The 23,870-nt window shown below is 42.3% G+C and overlaps 1 protein-coding gene across 8 annotated transcripts in view; it reads right to left on the bottom strand.

Moving 5' to 3' along the window:
• LOC119209393 (muscleblind-like protein 1) overlaps positions 1-23,870 on the bottom strand; it is a 66,335-nt gene that overhangs the window by 4,213 nt on the left and 38,252 nt on the right. For 5 of the 8 annotated variants that reach the window (XR_009955916.1, XM_062561186.1, XM_062561185.1 and 2 more), the window contains 6 exons: positions 10,873-11,043; positions 6,498-6,701; positions 3,440-3,679; positions 1,476-1,623; positions 958-993; positions 362-453 (listed from right to left, as the gene is read on the bottom strand). Coding sequence is in view for 7 of the 8 variants with exons in the window: in XM_062561186.1 (XP_062417170.1) it covers positions 362-453; positions 958-993; positions 1,476-1,623; positions 3,440-3,679; positions 6,498-6,701; positions 10,873-11,043 (891 nt within the window). In the remaining variant the exon portion in view is untranslated. The other 3 variants (XM_062561189.1, XM_037458737.2, XM_062561190.1) reach the window with 3 other exon arrangements.

Raw genomic sequence — 23,870 nt, 5'->3', positions numbered from 1 at the left:
TGAAAGAAGAGAGAAAGAGAAAAATAACAAGGAGAAGAGGAAAGGAATAGAAATAAACAATAAAAGAAATAAACAAGGAGAAACAGCCCTTGAACCTGAAGTAATAATAAAGAAAAGCATTGTATATATACTGTATATATATATATATATATATATATATATATATATATAATCACAATACCAAACACTCTGAAAAGCTAGAGCAGATGAGCCATGTGCACCATGAATGCATTAAACACAAAGAAGTAAATGGGAAGCATAACCTTCAAAAGGAAAAGGGAGAGATACTGAAATACTTTATCTGATACCGCTCATAACCAGATGTGTAGGACGAGAGGCAGAAGGTAGAAGTGGAACAAACCTGATTAGCTGTTGCCGTTGCAAAGGGAACACTTGTGGCAGATGTTGTGGCTGCAGACACAGTGACTGGATTAGCACCGTGCATCATGGGTACTTGGAGGGAATGATCACACAGGAAGTTGATTAAAAGTTCTCTTTTGCTATTACTGTTTTTGCACTTCTGTCTATCTGTTGGTAGTTTGAAACATTATGTTGTCTTGTGATTGTTAATTCTTAGAAACAGACATGTTGGGTAGGAAGAAGAACAAATAATCCGAGGGTGTGTTTAGGATTTGGGGAGGGGGGGGGGGTTAACTGCAACAAGATTTTGATGTGAGACAGATTTGTAGTAGTCCAAAAGAGGGTTCATTCAACGCCACATAAATGTGTTGCAGAGCATCATAAAACACATCACTCAAATGACACCAATTTAAATGACACGACTAAATTCAAAACGTACAAATCACATTTTGGTCAACCACGCCGAGTTGAAAAGAGATTGTCCCTGACATTTTTTACTTATGTCAAAGTCTAAAATCACAAAATGGAGAATGTGTGGAGACACGTGAGTGACATAAATTAGCTCAAAGATAATAAATAAGGAAAGCTGGCACCTACCAACACTTGTTGCAGGTGTCATGCACAATATCGAACCTGCCCATCATGCATTTCAACGGGAGGTGGAGTGGACAGGGAGGAGAAGAAATCAAGAAAAAATATTACACATGTTCTAAAGTCTGACATATTGTATTTAACTGTGCTCTTCATTAATTATAACATTACACGTTAATAATCATTCCTTGCATTAGTGTTACTGCAACTCCACATATATATGCATGAAATATGTTGCATCAACTGGAAATATAAACATATTAACATGATGTAGTGATGCAGTAATGTTTAACATAATGCACATTTGTTACGTTGATGCATTAAACACATATACACACTTTTTGCTTCTCAACCAACACCTACAGTGCATGCACGATTAAGTCCCTGTACATGTGTCCCATCTTGTCACCAAAAATGAAAACAGTGCCAAATTCAATACATAATGAGTTGTAAAAAACACACATATATGTGACCTGACAGTCAACAGTGATGAGATCACTGTAACAAACATGAGTTGACCTTACCTGACGGTATGAAGGCAGCCTGCTGCTGAAACTGCATGTTGGCCAGGGCCTGTTGGTACTGGAATACGCCAGGATTGAACATGGTGGTGGCACCGTTGGCTTTTTCAAGTGCCGGTCTCTTTGGTAACGGAGGCAAGGGAGGGAGCCCCTGAAGAGGGGAAAACACCAAAATAAAGGGATGGGAGTGAGGGGAACCCAAACAATGGGAGCAGTGATATTCAGGACAGAGAGAAGAAAGACTTTCATTGGAAAATAAAGTTGCCCATTAAAAAAAATCTGTAGGCAAGTAAGAAGCTGTGGCAAGCAAGCGGTGAACTGCGCTCACTCTGTCAGAGAAAGACAGTGTTGGTAGCTGACAAACTTAACTTGGTAATGACAACAACAAAAACTTTCTCAGCACGACTTGATGAAGGTGAATACAAAAGTACTTTCAATACATATTTTGCAAGCTGAGGAATTAGGACTTTCTGTAATGATAACTGTAACGGCAGCTATGATACTGGTGATTGGTCTGTGGACCATCAACAACAGGACGGATGTAGTTAGGGATGTTAAGACACGTCTTCAACAATTACACATGCAAAGTGGGAAGTGACAGAATCATGCAGAGACTACCACACATTATTAGAGACTGAAATTTTACAGTTTCATGCCATTATTTCTATTTTGAGAAACACTTAAGGTTATGAACTGACCATTTTCTGTTAAAAATATAGGGGGACTTCCTATTAAGTCTTTCATTTTTTAAGTTCAAATAGGCAGTTTATTAAAAAATGTACAAAACATAGCTTGAATCAGTTCATCATCCCTTAATATTGCATCATGCAATATTTTGTTTGAAAACTGTAAATATATATATATATATCTACTACATCAAGGCTACATGCTAAGCTAAAAGGTGAAAGGTCAAAGTACCAGGTCAAAAGTTGCATCGAGGGGTCGCTTCATTGATTTGACAGCCGATTGAGTCTTAATTAGCAGGCAGAGAAGCACATGACGGCAATGGGCCAATGGGGTTCAAGTGCATTAACATAAGCCAATAAGCAGAGGTGCATCATGGGGGCAGCAGTGCATTGTGGGTTTGTGAGAAAAACAAAACAAAAAAACAAATAAAAACAAATCATTGAAATGTAATGTAGACATGCACATGAACAGCTTCAGGGTTACTTGAGAGAACTACAGTCTGCTGTCAGAAGTAGATTCTGTTTCATCAACAGTTGAACGTAATGCTGTTTTTGTTCAGCCAATTAAATCCAAATATAAAGCAACCTTGGTTGAAAGAACATATAATTCAATAATGTAGTCCATGTCTGATCAACATTGTCAAATTTGAATTTCCTCCATTTGCTGTAATTTCAAATGCCATGAAAGGTGAACTGAATGATTTAATCTGCTCCCGAGGTTTAACGTTTAAAAGTGAAGAGGCTAAAAAGGGCAGCTATTACCGACTCAATTGTTTTAATGTGGCGTTACGGGTGATCATAATGCCTAATTTGGCTTTAACTCAAAAGGTCAATTGAAATCCAGCTCCCCCTCCTCTCCGGAATACCTGCTGCAGAATGTTCTCTACACAATTTGGCTGAGCTAAACCTCACTGTGTCCCTCTACAGAAAGTTGTTACTGCATTTCAGAGACGAGTTTGAAATAAACAGCAGCCAACAGCAGCAAAAAAGTCTAATGATAGACTGCAACCAATACCAAACAAACACCACGGGCCATGGGGTTCCTAAATCCATCAGAACAAGACTCCATTGGCTCCAATGGTTTCCTTGATGTGCATGTGCTCATGTGCTCATGTGCTCATATTGGATGAGCCCACATTGACATTAGAACAACTTGATGGTTCGTGTTGGGTAATCTCATTAACCAGGTAATATTGTTGTTGTTTTATTTGATCTATGATACAGCACATGTTCTGTATTATAGATCCCTCTTGGTATCGCGGACCCTGGACAGATACCCACCATGGCTGCAGCAGCTGCCGCCTGGTTGACTTGGTGCTGGGCGGCCTTGATCTTGGCCTGCAGGTGAGCCGGAGGGTGAAAGTACTTGCACTTCTCCCTCGTGCAGCGGCCCTTGATGTAGTCCATGCACACAGTGACCGTGTTGTCGTTGGTGTCAATCATAGTGCTATCTGAAGGGTGGGCAAAGCGGCAGTCGCCTTCCCCGCGTGTGCAGTTACCCCGCTGGTACTCCCGACAAACCTGCCGCACAAATAACACGTCAACTAACATGAGTTTTACTTTTATTTAGTTTATTTGACAACGAGACCACAAGCCTCAAACACACACACACACACACACACACTTAACTGTAACAAACAGCGGACCCCCCACACACATTATGGACTTACGGTTCACTTTACTTCACATTTGATGAGTTATTCAATCTGTTCACTAGACAGAGCTAACCAATCGCGGTGACAGGTACGGCCATTACTGTTGATTGATAAGAAGAACAGATCGTAACCAGCGTTTACAGACTCATCAATCACACACCATTTATCCATTATTCAAATGAGCTGTGTTATTGTTGCTCCTCATGGAGACAGAAGGGGGCAGCATCTGCAAGAAAAGTCAGGAAGCCGATTGCCTCAGCCTGAGCGGAGGCGCTCTACGTGGCTCATGGGAAATATGAGGCCGAGTTACCGCCAAGGGAGCCCGCGGCTGACGTAATTACCTACCGACGCACAATAAGCAACACACGTGTCACACAAGGTGACGGCACATATAAATTATGAGGGAGCATTTTGCCAGAATAAGAATTGTACATGTAAATAACTGTGTAGTAACTAAAGATCTCTGTTTGAGCACTGGCAGCCTCCGCTGAGTCTAAATTGCTCTCAAATACTATCCTTCTCAAAATGAGATGTAATTTCATGGTACGTGGTATCGACCAATCAGTTATTGTAACAGAACAAGCCATTTGCCAAATGCCTGTTTACCCGTCTCACTGTCTGCATGCATAAAGGATTTGATTAGCTGTGGAGCGGCTAACCCCGCTCCGTCTTCCGCCATGACAGCTCATCATCGGCAATCACCGATATGTGTGAGCGATGGGACAGGATTCTTTCTCTGTCCGTCTGTCCGTCTCTTCTTTGTAGTGTGCACCTCGCTCACGCACTCACGCGGTCACACATGAAGTCGCTCCTGAACACCCACACGCATAATTCCCCACCGCTGCCACAATCACCACTGCTGCTTTACTGATCTTATTATTTAAATAGGAGAAGAAAAGAGAGAGAGAGAGAGAAAGAGAGAGAAAGAGAGACTTTCCTGTTGTCAGGCAGATGTTGGAGAGGCAGGTGAGGGAGGGGCGCGGGGAGGAGGGAACAACAGGGGGAAGTGGAAAATGGATGGAATAATGGAAAAAAGGACAGACAGATGGAGATCAAGACAGACTGAGAGTATTCGAGATGAGTGAGTGTGGCTGACATGGAGAAGAAAACAATTGTGACGAAAGGAGGACTAATCAGATGCAATTTGATGTTCTCTGCATCAGGTGTGGAGCAGTGTGTTTCTCTTTACTGTGGTCAATCATGCATTAGGGAAAGATGCTTAGTTGCATAAACAAATAAGGGCCTGTTAAACGTATTTATGTCTCTATGGTAACTTCCCCTATATCTGGACCATTCACATCACTCTGGATTCAGGTAAGCAACATTATGATACAACATAATGGTTGCAATATAGCTCCTTGACTGCCAAAAATATTATTTTCTAAAAAAAGGAATTTCTCTCAACGTTTAAGGAAATAGCAATTATTCTCATTTCTGTGTGTGTGTGTGTGTTGGTCTACACAATCCCAGCCATGTTCCTTTTGAAAAACACACGCTAGAACCGAGAATATGTCTGGCCCTCTTTGCTAAGATATTTTTAGCAAACCTAGTTTAAAATTGGGCTAGGGTATGACTTCTCCAAATCACCAGCACACAGGCTGACCTTTGCAGGGAGTGATGACCACTGGGCAGATGTCTTGAGCAGATTTTCCCTCTGGTGGGCTGTTAAATTTCAAATACATTTTTACCAGACTTTGGTGTGGAATTCTATCAATCTTTTGCAGGGTAGTTCTTTCAACCCTGAATCGATGCTTTGTGTTCTCCCTCCTTCTCCATCCTTGACCTCTATGACCAGTCGTGACTACTCCTGCCCCATTCACTCCCCTGATGACCACAACAGCTCTAAAAATGGATTCAAATTTTGACCTATTACCTTCCATTGACCACATACACATCGCTGTGCATGTCATTCACCCATTCATCTGGACCGAGACCCTTCCTCCGACTCACCCCCCGTTAATTACCTAATATTACATTTTAAATGTAACCTTCCTAACACTACGGCATGCCTCCTGCCTGCCTGTAATGATTTCTCCATTGTTCCGGGGCAAGTGTTACCCCGGCGGGGCTGCGTAATGGATGAGATCGACTTACATTCCAATTAATGATTATCTGAACACAGCTAGAGGAACGGCCCTCGTCGGATTTCAAATGACAGAAAAAGAAAAAAAAAAAATCAGGAAATTGATAGGGTATAAGATGCGTGTGCCAAACAATGCCGCCTCCCCCCTGTTGATGGGATGCAGCACCGACAACCGTATTGTTTGTTTTCTCTCATTAACGTATCTCGCTCTTTGCATAAGTCTGTCTAATGACAATGATAATGGGATGTAGTCATTGTAACAGAAACTGTGTACCAGATACATAATTAAAGTCTACAAATAGAAACTGTGGAGGCAAGACTTTCCAAACCCATGTATTTAATATTCAAACATGCAAAGCCCACGTTTCAAAGTCCAATCTGTTTGCATAGCTGGGAAAAATGAGCCTCGTCGGGCGCAGCGTTTACTAGAGCTTTGTTAATCTATCTTTTAATCTCTGATTGATATGAAAACGAAAAGAAGAAAAAAATATTAATAATTATGCAAATTCACTCCTCTCTGTTGTATATGAGTGTGCTCGTGCAGCCACATCCATCCTCCTCAATGCCTGCGTCTGTGTGTGGGAATGCACGATTCGCTCACCTCCAGTCTGTCCGTCCTCATGAGTTTCTGTGCAGCAGCAGCAGCTGCAGTGGGTACGGAGACACCGGGGTTGCTGGCGACCATGACGGGGCCACTGGGCAAGATGTCAGCGTGCATCAGGCCGGGCGACATAGGGCCCAGGTAAGGGTTAAACGCAGCAGCATTGACGCTGCTTGCGAGGCCGGGTGTGACTGAAAACATGGGCTGTGGGGGGGGGGGGCGGAAGCAGAGAGAGAGTTGGCCCAAATTGAGAAAAACTTTGACACATTTAAATAGAAAACTGCTGAATATTTGATTACATCCATCAGAAGGAATATTGCCATCGTTCCTTTATCCTACTCAGGATGACGTATGATAAAAGATTTATGAAAACTAGTATATAATTATCAACAGCCAAGCAGAAGACTGGAACTGGTCTGGGAATGTGATCATGTCAAAAAGAGACAATTAATGGTGGAAAACCAATATGCCCGCTTTAATGGCTGCTTATCATTCATTCCAGATGACACATATAGGAGACCTTTTCTGTGTCAACTACTCCCTAAACGCACCAGATGGAATTGCATGCTTCACACGCCAGAGTTCACAGCCACACGGGGGGAATGGAGCTCTAACAAAAGCTCAGCCTGAGATACTTTACCTGTAGTTTGTTCCCTCATACATGCAGCCGTTCATACACCTCATGCATGCTCAATTGTAGTGCAGGTAGTTAGCCTATCCCCTGTGTCTTTACCCCTTTAGTACCATCGGTTACTGCTAAAACCAGCAGGTTGTCCAATAAGTACGCCTCAGGACCTCGTTGCAGCCAGTGCATGAGCCCCTGATTCCAAATCACGCCGCTCAACAATCAAGTTGAAGACATGAATCCGGTTGTACCATCCTTTCACAATGTTTTGAGGCGCTGTCCAACTTACAAGAAACTATTAATGTAAATACTCCTGTAACAACACATTTTATTTATATAGCGCTTTTCATAGTACTTAAAACAGCAAAATTATATACCCAAAATTGAAAAACACCTCAGTTTAATAGCAGAAAAGATTTGTGTCTTGAGCACGGAGAGGTTGGAGCAGTGTTGAGGGAGAGGGTTGCAGTGGGAGCAAATTGGATTTCAGTTGATGTTCCTGAAGCCTGGGTCAGGCTGAGTCATTTTTTAATAAGGGTATCGGAAAATCGTTTGCTTTGTGAGATTTCAATACCAAGTCATCATCTGTCTAGGCATACTGTAGCGATCTCGGGCAGCTGTCAGTCTGCCATCAACCTCTCTGGGATCAACGGGAAGGCACTGTACGTGTGAGTCAGGGTGCTGCAGAGAGTAACTCTGAGCCTAAATGTCATGCACAGTTATGTGTGGTGACGTTAAGTCGAAAAACCTTTTCATAGAAGGACTGAAACCGCACAATACAAATGAAATTCCTGTTCCATTTAAGTTATTAATCATACGTCATCACGTATGTTCCTAAAAGTGCAGTCGTCTGAGACTAAATGCAGTGATTCTTTTTTATTGTCATTTCTCAGGTTACTATGTCAATCTGCATGTCGGCCTAATGCAGAAAAGGGTACAGTCTAGACCTGCTATACAAAAAAGATTTGACACTTAAGTTACTTGTTTTGTCTTACAAGTCTAAGCCTAACTCAGGATGGCTGCATAGCGCTGTGACGCACCTGAATAATTAGCCGCAGTCCCTTTTCAAAAGCTGCTGTTCTTCTCAAAATGAATTTTTCATCAGCGTCTAGTCTCAGCAGAATGATCCGCCACCATCCGTGGAGTCCAATGTCTGGACTGGGGGATTTATCTTGCAGCTGCTCGGGGCAGACGTCCCGCCGCTACAAATCTCCCTGCACAATGCCAAAGACTCAGTCACGATTTGATCCTTGCACCTAATCTGTTATATGATCATTAACAATGATCTTTTGTTTTACTTGTCTCTCTGGCTTGTAAAATAAATCTGACTGAGAACGGAATAGGGAGGGGAACTGTATTGTAAAAGCATGTTGTGCCTGTGTGTCTTTTACTGGAGTTTGAAAGACTCTTAGAGGGAGGCTAAGGAGTAGCTGACATTGCGCAGTGCAAGTTTTCCCTGCACGTTCCTGACCTCTGGCCCAGTGTGAGGATTCCTCTCTTGAGGCCCTGCAAACAGGACATAGTAAGTAATAGAGCAGTGGGAGCAAGAGTTAAATAGAAAAAATAAAAGCATGGGATCAGCCAGACAAGTTATTCATTTTGTACTCTACCAAGAACGATACGCTTTGGCCTTCTACTGCCTAATGTTAAAATAACAAGCAGTCCATATTTACATATTTTAGCTTAATGAATTAATTGAACAGTCCACAAATGGCACTATTGTTAAATTTGTAGAATAATCCTACTTTCCATAAGTGATGCATTTTCTTAATTTTTTGCTGATAACCATGTACACCACAGCGAATGTGCGCCTGAGTGAGTGAAACGGCCCTGTAATTGAAATGTGGGCTGTCGGCTGACGTCGGCTCTCTAATAGAAAAGCGTCACGAGCAGCATCCCTCACAGACAGCTGTAAGGCCTTAATTACTTCACCCTGTGCACAGTTCCACGCGTGAAATGAAACCCCCGTCCTACGCACGCAGAGGGAGCTATGGACAAAAGAATAGGGAGGGCAGCAGATATCATTGGGCATATACCAGCGATTAGGGCATGGAAGTAAGCCAGAAACAGAAGGGAGGTATGACAGAATAACGTCTGATTCGTTGATAAAGCTGGAAGCCGGTCTCACCCTTTCATTGCCTTTGCACACGACATGCCTCTGTTACTCTGTTCATTTATCTCTGCCTGCCTCCCTCAGTCCTCCCTATCTGCTCCTTCTCCTCCTGTGTCCTTCTCTGTCAGCCTGTCTTCCTCATCCTCCCCTTCTCCTTTCTTTCTCTCTGCCCATGATAGAAACAGATAAGAAAGGCCTTGCCGTCTCAGGGAGATCTATTGCTTCTTTAAATCCTTTCATGGTTTCCTCTGTTCCTCTCAATGGGCCTCTCGCCTGAGCCCACTCATCCCCGGATGAGGGTGATACGCTATCGGCTAAGTGTCCATGTGCGTGTGTGTCCATGCATGCACCATCTGAAGCTCTTTTGAACAGTCTGAGACTCCGCTGCTCTGACTTCAGCATGGAGGCACGGACGAGGAGGCAGAGGAATCACTTCAAGCCTGACTGACAGACCTCATTGCCTCTGTAAAGTTGTCACGGACCAGGTAGGAAAGGATTCATCTGAGCCTGCTGACTGCAGCTGTGACCATCACCCTGAAGTTGTGTGGAGCCCACGTGAGCCAAGAAGACACTTAAGTTGTAATTGACTTCAGTGTCCGATGCCCCGGGGCACGCCGTCCCTGCATTGCTTGATCACTGTGGGCTATTGGGGAAGTAATGAAAACATTTAGTCGTTGGCAGGAAATGAATCGGCAAACAATTTTGCCCGTGACTGATTAATCGTTTGAAGGGAAGTTAGGCCCAAAACTTTCATGGTGGAGAAAGTGTTAACGACCCGTTGTGTGAATTATCTTCAGGATTTCTGGAAAGCCATGTAGCCGAGGAAGTTACTAGAAGGCAGATTTTTCACATTACCGGATTTTGTTCAAGACTAAATGTTTAGGATTCTCTTGAACAGCCATTTTCTGTATTCATCAAATACAGTTGGAGGATAGATAAAGTTATTTTGGCCGGTATGAATGAAGGCAACGACGAGTCAAATCCATTTTTGGCATTTTTAATTGCATGTTGATTCCCGGCATTAATAACTTATTTACCATTAACGTATTAAATCAAATGAAACCTAAAAGCATAGAAAGCCTTATACAGGCCCCACAGAGTAAAACACACAACATTTTCTGCAATCTGTTCACTTGCCAATTTGACTTTAATTAAAAGTTCCAATTAAAATGTAATTATTGATTGAAATGTTGAATCTTGTTTTTAGTTTTAGTTGAATTTGTCTCTTTAGCTCTATGAATCCTTAACTAAATTCCTCTGTGTTATCTTTTTTTGTGCAATAATTTCCTTTCTTTCTCTAGCCTAATTTATTACACAGGTTTTGAATAATAAAGAAAACATTGTTTGAAACCAATGTTCCGCGAATGGGACTATTCAAAAAGCCTCTGAGCTTTTCGAATAGAAGACTTTTCCTAAAACGCAATTGTTACAAAAGATACTGCTCTAAACTATGAAAACTTAAATCCTTTTGTTTGGCAGCCATTAAATTAAGTGAAGCAGCTGTCACAGACCCACTCTGAAGTGTATGTGATGTGCATTAGGTGTCTGCATTATGTTAATTAGAGCCCTTGTATCCAGTGGAAATGAAGAAAAGCCTTTTTTGGCGGTATTCACGTGAGCTGTGTATGCATACGTACGACTGGCTGAAGCTGCGTGCCGGGCATCATGGCGTTGGCGAGCTGCATCTGCTGGGCCAGCATGGCCATGTTTTTCTGCTGGATGAGGTTGTTCCTTCCATTGATCTCCAGCTGAGTCTTTAGGTGGGGGGGAGGATGCAGGTACTTGCAGTTCTCCCTGGAACAGCGACCCTGATTGGGTAAGAAAGGAGTAGTTGGTAGGTGGAGAGGCGGAGGGCGTAGGAGACCAGGACGCGAAAGGGAGGATGGAGACGTGGAAAGAGGCGACTCGGGATATTGTTTCCTTTACCGGTTCCCCAATGCAAAGAAGTGACGAGCCCTCGGGCTCAAGTCCCTGCCCTCCGATTTAGAACTAACATCCCTGACATCCGGGGCCGCCGATGGCTTTGCCGTAAAGAATGATCCGTTCTGCTTTCGTTTCCCCCTTCGTGACCTAAGCTGTGCGCTTGTTACCCTTTTTTTCAATTACATTACCGGAAATAAATGAACAAAAAACGATTATGTTTAGAAAATGTCAGAACATTTAATGAACAGAATCATTTGATTATTTTGTAGTTACAGAATTCTTGTCTGTCTATGAGGTAAATTACATTTCCCAAATCTCAATTTAATATCTTAACCACTCCAAAGATGTTTAATTCACCTGAAATTATTAATAAAATAGTTCAAAAAATTGTCAAATAATGTTTCGTTGGTGCAGTGATCTATTTCTTTCAAAGAGGATTTTCTTTCAAATGATATTAAGAGGAACGGAGGCAAAAGGTTCAAAAAGGTTGAGAAAATACTTTTTATAGATGTTGCCGGGAAGGAAAATTAAAATTACAATTAAAGGGAAGTAAAAGTGCTTCATAACTGAATTTCTGTAAATAACGTAACTTCTGTAAATTTAAAAAATCCCAAACCCACAGGCTCATCTGTGGTACTTTGGAAGCTGTCTCATTGACGCTGGATGTTTTACATGGCCCAGGGAATCACTATAGATCTCCTCTCAATTGAGACAAACCACTTATGAGTCAACATCAAGGAGAGATTTCTGTAACAATAAGATAAAGACAGAATGGGCCTGATCTGATTTTCTGCTCGTGCCTACAGGCAGTGCAGTGTGTGTCCGGGTGCTTGGAGCCGTGGGCGAGTGTGTTCATCCCGCAGCCAGCAGCCCAAGGGGAGAAGGAGGGAATGTAATTTACAATCTCATAATGCCTGCTCGACTGAACACTCCCCCTGATAGGTGTAATATTTTAGATATCCCCTCCCCTCCTCTTTTTTTTTTTTTTACTTCCCCTTTCTCCTTCCTAAATCCCCTGTAAATCCCAAGCCCCATGCCGATATTAGTTCTCCTCATCATCAACATTGCAGTGCAGAGGTGCTGCTGGGACCAGCCGAACATATTCACGTCCGTGTGCAGAATGTGCGAGGTAGAATTACGACTTTGTCACTTTTACTCTTTGGTCCTCTCTTGCCTCGATATCCATACCTTCCCATTCATCCTGATAATATTTTCATGGGAGACAGGGCGAGCGACCCTGCGACCACTGCAGCACCACCTCCCGTGGGGCACGAACGGTTGCTTGTCTCCACGAGAATACCTGCTGCCCATTGCCGCCCACTATGACACCTGCTTTCCCAACCTAACACATGCGTCGTCACATTCTTCTTCCATTCCTCTCACCTCCCCTCTTTTGCTCGCCTTCTGTCGCTCCATCGCTCATCTCACTTTTTTTTACATTTCCATTCGCAGCCTGTTCTACCGAGCTACAGCGGGAAAGGCACTTTGCATTAGAGAGCAGCAGAATGTCACGACTTCTCCAGCGTTTTCATTGGCCGAGAACAGAGGGCAGTACTATTCCCAGCATGCCGATTGGCCTCAGGGCACACGCTAACGATGCTCCATGTCCGGCTCATCCCTGTGTGGCTGTGACTATTGATCAGTTCTAATTGGTTAATGTCTTTGGATTTTCAAGGCCGGTCCCCCCCCTGGGAAACCTGACTCAAGCATGTCAACTCCAGCTGAGAGTGTGTCTGCGTGTTGTTTGTTTGCGTGTGTGTGTGTGTGATTAGCTGTGACGATGCAGATCTTATGGCTCATACTCAGAGCACTCTATGAAGGCCATCTGTTCACTGCTTAACAACGGACAACTAGGGACGGTTAACTCCATGTTTTCTTTGTATGATTAATAGATATAATGTGTTTGTGTAATTTGAAGGTTCGTCTATTTCATGTCAATGTGTCCGTGAGAATAAAAATAACTGAGTGTCTTTCTTTCATTTCCTAAATTTGAAGGTCGGTGGGGTTCTCTTCTCAATCAGTTGTAGCTATAGCAATAACACCGAGGGGTGTAATCACTTATAATATACATCTGATGCAGGTAACCTCTCATGTGCATCATCGTTAATACGTTTTTTGTCTTGAAGATGTGAGACACGTGTGAAGCCCATTATCTCATGATGAATGCAAAATCCTAATTGTTGCGCTTGCGGCGATGAGGATTTACCTCTCTGCATTTAGAACGATCAGCGCCAAGACACCAACCATCCTACCCCTCTCTCTGTTTTCGGGGAGTAGGCCCTTTACCTGTTGTGCTGTTTGTTTGCTGAACAATCCAATCCCCAGTGAAGTCCCCACCGATCACCGGCTGTGATGCTAAGGTCGTTTCTCCCCCCCCCGTTTTCTCTGCCGTTTCGCCCCGCTGTCTACACAGTGTCAGTGCATGTTACCTGAGATTCAGTCTGATCCAAAGCAGCGCTCCCTCTGGCTCAGAGCGTATGGCTACCAGACTCCACTCATGTCGACTCTGTTCCTCCTTCACCCTGTCTGCCTGTCCTGCGCTTGGACGCTAATATGCACGCGTTCTCTCCATCACTCCGCCTTCCTCCTTGTCTTGTATAGGTCTGTTACTCTTTCATCCGACCTTTCAGGGAATTGTCTGGACTGGACGAGGCTGCCCTCGAAGCCTTTTCACAGGACACACAATAATAACCATTGGTTCCTCATTCAAAGCGACAAAACATAATTTGACCCGTCAGGGTGAATACTTGTTTGAACGCTTCCACATATGCAAGTCTCATCAAATACAGATTCAAAAACGTAAATCCCTTTGTTTGGGAGCCATTAAATGAAGTGAAGCAGCTGTCACAGACCCAATCTGGAGTGTATGTGTTTGCATGTACACGCTGGGGAACGGGGCATTTTCCGCGCTTATAAATCAACCTCGGCCTCATTACACCAGATAGCTTTCAGACATAAATCAGCTCCCGGACACTCATGCACACATTTACATTCATTTCTTTTTTTTAGACGATATAACACAAAGTTTGGGGTGGAAGAATGTTTTTGATGCTTATGAATTATTTCGTACAATGGGAACAACACAGCTGACTTAATTCCCAGGTGCCTACATATACATTACATGGACACAAAGACATATGTGTCCAGACCTTGGGTTACAATTACCTCTGCTAAATTTTCCCCACAGTTTCAGGTACCGTACCTGAATTTTGTAACAACATGGCTTTTAATCAGGATCACATAATCCTCTATGATGAGGTTACATCAACCAGGCCGTCCATAAAAACAACAGTACGGCAGCACAGTGGGAACTGGACTTTATTCATCCTTAACCAGCTGGACAAGCTATCATCTTAAACTGTTAAAATCAGTACGTCAATCAACGTGATATACACACACAGAGAATCATCAGCTTAACAAACACATTTCATTGTCAGCAGCTTTTAATAGCTAGCGGCAGTGACATGTCAATCCCAGTAAGCCCGCCCCAAAGCGCTCCCCGCTTCATAATTGATTTCCTCTAAGTGGGACCACAATTTACTAAATAAAAGCTTTATGTATTGAACAAGACTTGAAACGATTTAGATCGTAAACTTATGTTTACAATGGGTAATGAAGTAATAAATACATTGAGACGGAGGGTCATTTTCTCAGAGAAATGTATACAACCATAGGAGATGCACATTAGAGATTGGACATTAGAGAGAATGGCAGCTTTAGACACTTGGCTTCACTCTTACAAACCAGAGGTTGCCCCCTGCCGAAGAAAAATTCTATTAGATGTATAACTAAGGAGCTGCTTGATAACAGCAAAAAAGATAAAGCCTTTGTAGGTCACTGCTGTGTTTCTCTATGCTGACACAAAGATATGCACCATGCATTTCATCAAAGTGACATAAATCAAACACATCAATACATTTTTGCTGTTTTTTAATACATGTGACGTCTGTGAAAGGATCTAAACAGAGTCAGTGTGCAAGCAGAGCAGTGTGTTGTAAAAAATGATGAAAAGAATGAAGTGTCTGCATTTGTACATAATGTCTTGCAAGAAACAAACCACTGTTTTGGCTGAGATACGATTACATTGTTCTGGGATGGATGAGCAGACACTGTAAACTACAGAAGATTTAATGCTAAAAATACAAAAGACAAATCTTTACAAACTTCTCGTGTTAAAGGTCATTGTTAGTTTTGTCATTACTTTATTCATCTATTGTTTCTATGTTTCTTCCTACTCCTACGGCAGTCATAGTAAAAGCATGAACTTGTTTCTAATCTTCACTAATTCAATTTGCATTTCTGGTTTTGTACATTCATGATCCAGATGTCAGTATTACTTTGCAAATGTTCTATTCTTCATTGTGTCTTTCTTGTTTCAGAAGGTTCATTTTCATCTCTGTGATCAAAGTTTAGGACGTCCTGTTAATAGCAATATGGGGAAAAGCACTTAAGACCCATGTTTACGCAGTTTCTGACTTACTATTTTAGTTTGTGTGTGTGTGTGTGTGTGTGTGTGTTTCTGCGTGGTAGGGCAATACAATAAAAACTTAAAACCATAATTCTTATTTGTTGCTGCGGTAGTTTGGCAGCTCTCCTAAAGATGTGTCTGTGGAATCCCTGGGAACAAACTCGTGGCAGAATTCCACTCACGGACCAGCAACACAGACAAAAACAAGAAGAGAATAAGAGAGACGGGAGGAGAGGGATAGCAAGGCATGCAAAGCATATCTACATCCTCCGGGGGTTCATTGGCGCACTTTCCACCGGATTCTTCTCCACGCTTCCTCCAGTAATCATCCAATGATCCTCAATGAGCTTTTATTCTACCCACCCGAAATGACCCAATCTGATTAGCCACACATTATCCGAAAGCTTCTGATCTTTTCAGCATTCTCTCTCTGTGCACACGCTGTTTCTGAACTCCACTCTGCTTCCGACTAGCGTGACCACTGCAATGGAGCTCAAGTCCCTACGCTACCAGGGCCAAACACGTACATTGTCTCCCTCTTGCTCCCAAAGACAACAATCAATCAACGCTGTCTGGATCAGCACCGTGATGAGAATACACTAACACTCACACACACACACACACACACACACACACACATAAGCGTCCGCTTTTTTGACCAATGGTTCCTGTTGGCAAGCCTACGTCAGACAAATTATGATGGAGCAGAGAGAACGACCTGTCTGAGGACAGAGAGTGCTGCCACACTGGCCAACACACACACACACACACACACACACACACACACACACACACACACACACACACACACACACACACAAACATGAACACAGCACATTTATTAAGCAATACACACCAGCTGGTAACCACTGGAGCTTTATGCCAAATGTTGGTAAATCAACTTGATGACAAATAGGTTTTTTCCCTGAAGTTGAAGGAGAAAGACAACCGATGTTGTTTGTCTTCTCTCAACCCGAACCACTGCTAATACCGGATGTCTATTTAAGTCTCGTTATCCCTTTCCAATCATATGTCAAATCTGGAATACATGTGCCTAAGTGCAATAGCATTGATCAGTTAATTAACTTGAAACCTAATTTAACAGAGGACAAAGATGGAGATGTGCACAGAAGAACCAAGAGAGGGTGGCTATACAACGCAGCTCGATCAAACTATAACTGAAATGAAAAATCATTCAGTTCATAGAAAAACATTGCTTGGAAAGTGAAGCTCCTGCACGTCACAAATGACGTCCATTATGTGGAAAGCTTTTAGCAGCAGTGCCCAATTAGCTAGAAACACCAATTATAGCATGAAAAAGCCCTCCTTCGCCTGGCAGGGTTTTAGCATGTTTTGGATGGGTGATGCTACAAAATCGTTAGCACAGGAAGCTAATGATGGGGCAAAATCATTAACACACTGACGCTGTCAGCTGGAATGGTCTATGCTGGTTATGCACCATGATGCCTAGTTTAGAGCCAATGCTAAACTATGAATTCATTGTTTTAATTTGTGATTTCTAGTTGTTATCCGCCTTTCATGACCAGTGATGAGATGGACAATAACCAGGATCTTTATTCCCGACCACACCAGAGGGCGATGTTGTGCAGAGGAGTTATTGGCTTTTCTCTATGACGCAATAATGTCAACTAAAATTTGAATACTTTATACAAGTTTCTGTTTAGTGGGGCACAGCAGAACTGGCCCTACTGAAGATCTGGACCGAGACTCACATTTTACTCAGGTAGTGATGACGATTTGTGTGTTGTTATATAACTTCATTTATGACTCAGCACTCTGCCTCTGTAGCAAAAAATGGAAATAAAAAGGTTTGTGACCACATGACTGGATAACTTAATCATATTTCAAGTGGGTACACATACCCCAAAAAAGAATGCAACCACAAGGAAAACTTGGTTAACTTCTAGCATTAACAAAAACTGTTCTGTTTTCTATGATTTCTTTTTGGAGGGATAAGCTGTCTGCACAGCGAGTAGATTCAAAGACCTCTGAACTCCACTGAATACTTTCAGGACGGGTGCTTGAAAAACAACAAGTGTAGTGGATCCCATTTGGAAAAAAACCCATCACGATTACTGGAAACAAAGATGTTGCCTCTGAGCTTGACTGTGAGCGCAGACCTGGCACTACAACCATCAGACATTCTTTCTGCAGAGTTAGAGCCTACAGTGTAAAAAACTGTGGAAAGTAGGAAATGGACACTACGATGCATAATTGAGAAAATGTACGAGGGAGACTGCAGGCTAAGGAACCCTTATGAAGCTCAAAAGTAAGGGAATGTCAACCATCCCATCAATCAACACAAACTTTGGGATTGTATGTTTACAAGAATAAAGTTTCTCATCAGATTACAAATGTACTTTTTGTTGGCGGTCATGAAAAATGTCTTCATCACTATAAAACACGTTTTTAAATAATTAGGTTTTATAAAACATTTGCTCCAATAGCCAGAATAGTGTGAATCTGTTGATTGGTGTTACAATAGTAATTTCCCCCGCAACTGATTCCTGGACCCCAAAAAAGTTGAAGAGCCCGCGGCCAAAAGTGGTTTGAAGAACTGGAATGTTTGCTGTTCCCTACGCAAAACCGTGCTGTTTTTAACCAAGTCAACATGTTCGAGAGTTGCCTCGCTATCAAAAGACAAACAAGTGGACAAGGTGACTCTTTCACGCAACTCTCTCCGGGGTCTTTTTATGAACTTGTTGTGTTTCGTCCATTCTGTTTTAATGTCCCGAAACTATGAGTTATGGGTTGTTCTCTTTACAGAATTGCAGATGTCCAATGTGTGCTGAAACGAGCCGAAATCCAGTTCCATATCTCAGAGTGAAACCTTGAGCACTGTAGCTGACTGCTTTGAAAGTTAAAGTTGGTCCGAAAAAGTCAGCTGGAATGTTTCGGCCGTTGTCTAGGGGGGAGCAATGGACCGTAAAACCAGATGGACATCATGTGCTTTATTGGATTTTATTGGTAACGTAGATTTAGAAATAACAGATATATTGGGGGGGAAGTACATAAAATACCTAAAAGATGCATCTTAAATCTAGTAAATATTTGCAACAAAAGGTAGACTCAACTCAGAGCGTAACTAAACTGTAATTAAATTAAAAAGAACTTAATTGTCTTACTACATCGTTAGGGTTAGGCACATCGGGGGCCAGCCAAGCTGATAAATGGATTAAATATTGTGGGGCAATATCAGCTAATCAGCAGCCTATAGCCAAGACTTGCTTGTAAAAAATAGGGAAAATGAAAAAGGTTTGTCGAGAGGGTCTCTCTCTTTCTCTCTCTCTCTCTCTCTGGAGTCTGCAGTATACGTGGCAAATGTTGTCCTCGGTCCTGTGGGAACAGCGTGGAATTGGGCAAGGCAAAGTCTCTAATTAGCTTTGTTCTTATTAGGTCTACAACATCTGTCCTCAAACACACTCACGCACACACTCAGACACACAGATAGTGATGTCGAGAGAGCCACAGCTCCTGGGACCTGGCCCATCTTCTCGATTTCTCTTTCAATTAGCCCTCTTCCTCCATCATGCATCCGTTCATCTTTTTTCCGTCTTCATCTTCCCTTCACTCTCGGCCTAAGCGTTCGTATCACTCAAATTTAGTTGAATTCACTTTTTATCTCCCCTTCACTGTGCCTAGGAGGCAGGCAGAGAGCAGAAACATTCAAACCGTCTTAATGGAAGACTGGTGATCAGGATCGACCAGCTTTTAGGTCTAATTATTTAATGCCCGTGTTTGTAAGGGTCATTCTGGAGATGTATTGGCCTCACTGACTCATTGAAATAGTCCTCTTTCGTTCAGGTTTTCATAAAGTGTTTATGAACATGGGCGCCATTTCAAAAGAAATTACAGGAAAAGGGAAGATAAAAATGAGGAAAAAAAGTTGTTTGCTATTTAAGACTAGCATGTGCTTTTTGTTAGATTTTTTACAGCTATTCTAAATAATTTCAACATTAAAAGAAAACAGAAAAGCTTTTGGCCACGGCCATAAAGCGCCGCCCTCCGTGTCGGCACGAGTTGACACAAACAGCAAGGCGCAGTGGAATGAGTGCAGACATGTTGAATGTGGCAGCTTTTTGTGTGTGGTGATCGTAGGAGGGATTAAGTATCAAAGTATTATGACATTGTTGTCTTTTTCCTCCAGATGAAAAAAGTCAGGATGCAACACAGTGAAAGGCCTGGAATGTTCTATTCTACTTCTGATGAGTCACGTAGGACATGGCAGATCCTCCCTAGACCTCATCCTCAAACTCTCAACTTACAGAGCGGGAGAGGGTTGTCAGACTCAAATAGAGACATCTTGCATAGAAACATGCTTTTTTTCTGCACTCAGACACACACACACACACGCCTACACTCCTATTCTAATCCAACGAAGGGTGTCAGCGTCCTGGCATCAGCTACTAGTGTCATTGCCTCGAGGTTAAAGCAGATAAGAGAGGATTAGCATTCATTACTCCATAAAGTGATGATACCTCCCGCAAGCGCGCACACACACACACACACACACACACACACACACATACACACATACACACACACACACACACACACATACACACATACACACACACACACAGAGCAATGCATGGAAATGCTTAAGGCTTGTCTTTTTAAAAGACACACCTTCAAAGCTTAACGCACACAAGGAAATGACAATAACACAGAGCTACAGCTTGTAATCCTTTGTACCACCAACAACTGCAGTGACAGAAAATCCCCCAAAACTGAATCCCGACCCCAAAACTGGAACAAAAACAAAACCAACAACAGAACAAGTGGACGAAAAATATTTTCAGAATGTAACGCACCAATTCATTCATGTTCTCATGCTACAGGAACACATTTACCCCCTAAAGTGAGGCTTAAGGAGACATGAAAGTCGTTTAAAGGTTAAAGAATATGTTCTGTTGGCGCTGTACATCCTGTAGAAAACACAGTGCGTCTTGATCCCCTCCTGCACACAGCGCGACAGAGCAGAGGGCCGCCACCACGTGGTAACATCCGCCTGCACCCTCATCCTCATCGATCCGCATTCATCAAAGTCGGCTTGTACCACTTAAGCGAAGAGCGAGGTGATCACCTTCCTTCAGCCTCTCTCCAAATGGATTTACACGTTGTCCAAAATGCCGGCGCCACCGATAAAAAATTGAAAGAAAAAGAGCTAACAGATTTTTTAAAAAGAGGCCTGATTTTGAATTGAAGCTTGATTTGTTTTGAATCAACACGACGGCTTTGATGGTAATCCCCGTATTATTTACATCACATGTCTTGCGAGCAGTCTAGACTTTAAATATCAGCCGTGAGAGCCAGCGCGGTGACAGACAGAGTGCTGTGTGCAGACCCAACACAACACAGCTGCTGATGCCCTCTCTGATGGCAGAGCCTGATACCGCTGTAATCCGGTTATAGCCTTTTTGAGGAATCACGACGTCCGAAAGCAAGCCCTGCAACATGCACTACAACAATAAAGGGATATTACAGACATTCTTCAAGTGACACGACTCCCGTTCTCCTGCACGCTCTCCTCCGCTGTTATTACTTTCTCCCCAACCATACACCATATTTCTGCTTTTCTTTCCTCTCCATTCGTCCATCACTGCCCATGTTACTCCACTCAATGTCTTTGCAACCATCCGCCTCTCAGTCCATTTTGTTACTGCAGAGTCTCTTTGCCTTTTATGGCTTTCATCTGCATGTTGACGCCTCCCTCCTGTCTGCCTATCCCTGCAGACACATTCTATGCCTCATATTTAATGTCGTGATGATGCAATTACTGAAGCAGGTATTTCCGCCAACCAAATTGACTACTTGAGTCATTCAGTTTTTTTTATTTTACTTTTTTATATTTTTCCTGCAGAGTGGCATGACTTGCGGTGTAAGGTGGCTGTGAGTTGATGTATTCACTTTTGTAAAGAAAGAGGCTAAGAGCACGCTGAAAGGAGCAAAAAAACTCCTCTCCCATAAAAGATCAATATTGCACTGAGACAAAGTGCTGCTAAACAATGTGGTTCCTGTTAATTAGCACTTATTTAATGATGTCCCTCTCTCTTTCCACCTCTTCCTTCCCCCACTGCCTCACCTTTTATACTTCAATTTGAACCGTGCACTTTATCACTCCCCTCCATTACAACCCTTTAATTTTCGTAGACTTCATCACTTGTCCATTGGTCTAATTCTGTTGATTCGGTTCTCCAAACCAATGTTTAGTCTCTGCAGTGAAAACAAAGCGAGAGGAGGCATCTGACTTCTATTCATAAGCCTGATAAATATCCCACTCCTGTGTTTGAGGCTGATGGCTCTCGAGGATGAGATTTAATGAACCTCTCATCCAACTCTGATTATTTTCTAATTAAAGGAGTGAGTGATGGGAGCAATGAGTAAATTCATAAATGCGTGTTAATAACTGTTGGAGCAGGAGGGGTAAAAAAACCACAAACATTGTAATGATGTTTTCAGTTGAGGCTTGTTTGTGCACTCCCTTGGGAATGTAGGTCATTTGGCAGAACAAAACATTTGGAAAACTTAAACAAATCACGAACGTGAAATATAATATTGTTTATAATATATATAATATAATAAAAAATATGAATGTGTCTGTATTCGTTGCAACAATCACACTGGACTTCCTGGTAACAAATGATATATCTACAATCTATATATATATGTATGTTTTCAATGAAGTTAAGCAGTAGGAGGGTTCGGAGATTCAGGGACATTTTATGTAGACCTATTCTATAATATATTTAAGTTTGCATTATTATAAAGTAGACATTTTGTGTCTCACACTTTTGACTTTACTCTTCCCTTTGTGTAACATTGATCGACAAAAAACTCTCTCCAATCGTATTGGGATTGTTATCCTTATTCCATTCCATCATTATTTTAGACATATCATGCAATGGCATGAAAAAAAAAATCAATTGAAAAAGCCCAAAACCACAGCAGTGAGTAAGCCTCCACATTTCAACATGTTGCAGACTGAGTCACCATGAACCAGGTAAAAACCACTCTAAGGGATTACACCTACATGAGGTGAATGCTCAAGATTTCACCAGACTCCCACTGCTTCAAAGAGACCAGTCACTGTGTGTCACTGTGTGTGTCACTGCTGTGCAGAGTTTTGTGTGCTTTGTTCTGGGTTGAAAGTAGAGAGGATTACACATGAGATCAGAAGAAGACCAGAGGCTCAGGGACTGAAGGAGGGGGACTGGGGGGGGGGGGGGGGGGGGGGGATTGAGAAGGTGATCAGTTTACTCTGGGAGTTAGATTGTGGTGGAAAGGAGGCAGAGACAGACTGGATGGATAGTTGATTACACATTCTGTTCACATCAGCGGCAGCAGCAGTAGCAGCAATAGCAGTGGGACATCACGACTCAGCACGCACAAGTGCTAATATTACGCCTAAATGTCCAGGGTCCTAAAAACTTTTACAAAGAACACAACGTAAAACCGTCACATAACATAATATAATAGAGACTCTTGCATGTAGGGAAAGGCTATTCCTGCATGGCCTTGTGAGTCATTTTGGCTCTGATGTTATTGTGTCATGTCTCCATGCTGATGCAGCATGTTTGAAGATGGATCTGTGTGTGTGTGTGTGTGTGTGTGTGTGTCTCTACGCTGAGGCAGCGTAAACACAGATGGATCAAGAAATGGTGGCCTCTCTTGAGGACAGAGAAACATTTAGAGGAGACTTTTCAAGGGAGCACTTGCTCATGAATAGAGGCAGACAAAGTTAATAGCTGCTGGCTCTGTGTTCACTGCTCACTTTATGGCGATGTGAAAAGCCTTCTGTCATAAAGTACTGTGTTGAAGGAGCTATGCTGTGCAGAAGGTATGGTGTATCCTATTTAGTCAGGCATAAAATACGTATCTGAAAGATCTGAAAAGTGCTAGATGATAAAAACTGGAAGGAGTACAGGAGTTGATATAGGAAAACTATATATGTGGTCTTTCATTTGGTAGTTTATTTTGTGTTCACATATATACTGATTTTGATCTACTGATATATGTGAATACAACATTTTCAAGTTATCTTTTGTAAACAGGGCAACATTATACATTTGTAAATGCTTCAAAATATCCTGGTTGGCCTCTTTTACCTCAAATGTTTCAGCTCACTTTGTATATAGCTGCAATTAATTTAGTCAAACTACCAACAGACCTAATTAAGGGACACGATATTCGTTAAGCTAACTTTGTTATAAAATTCAGTGT

This window comes from Pungitius pungitius, chromosome 3 (genome assembly GCF_949316345.1).
Source record: "Pungitius pungitius chromosome 3, fPunPun2.1, whole genome shotgun sequence".
Classification (NCBI taxonomy): Eukaryota; Metazoa; Chordata; class Actinopteri; order Perciformes; family Gasterosteidae; genus Pungitius; species Pungitius pungitius.
This window is presented reverse-complemented; position numbering and strand designations above follow the sequence as displayed.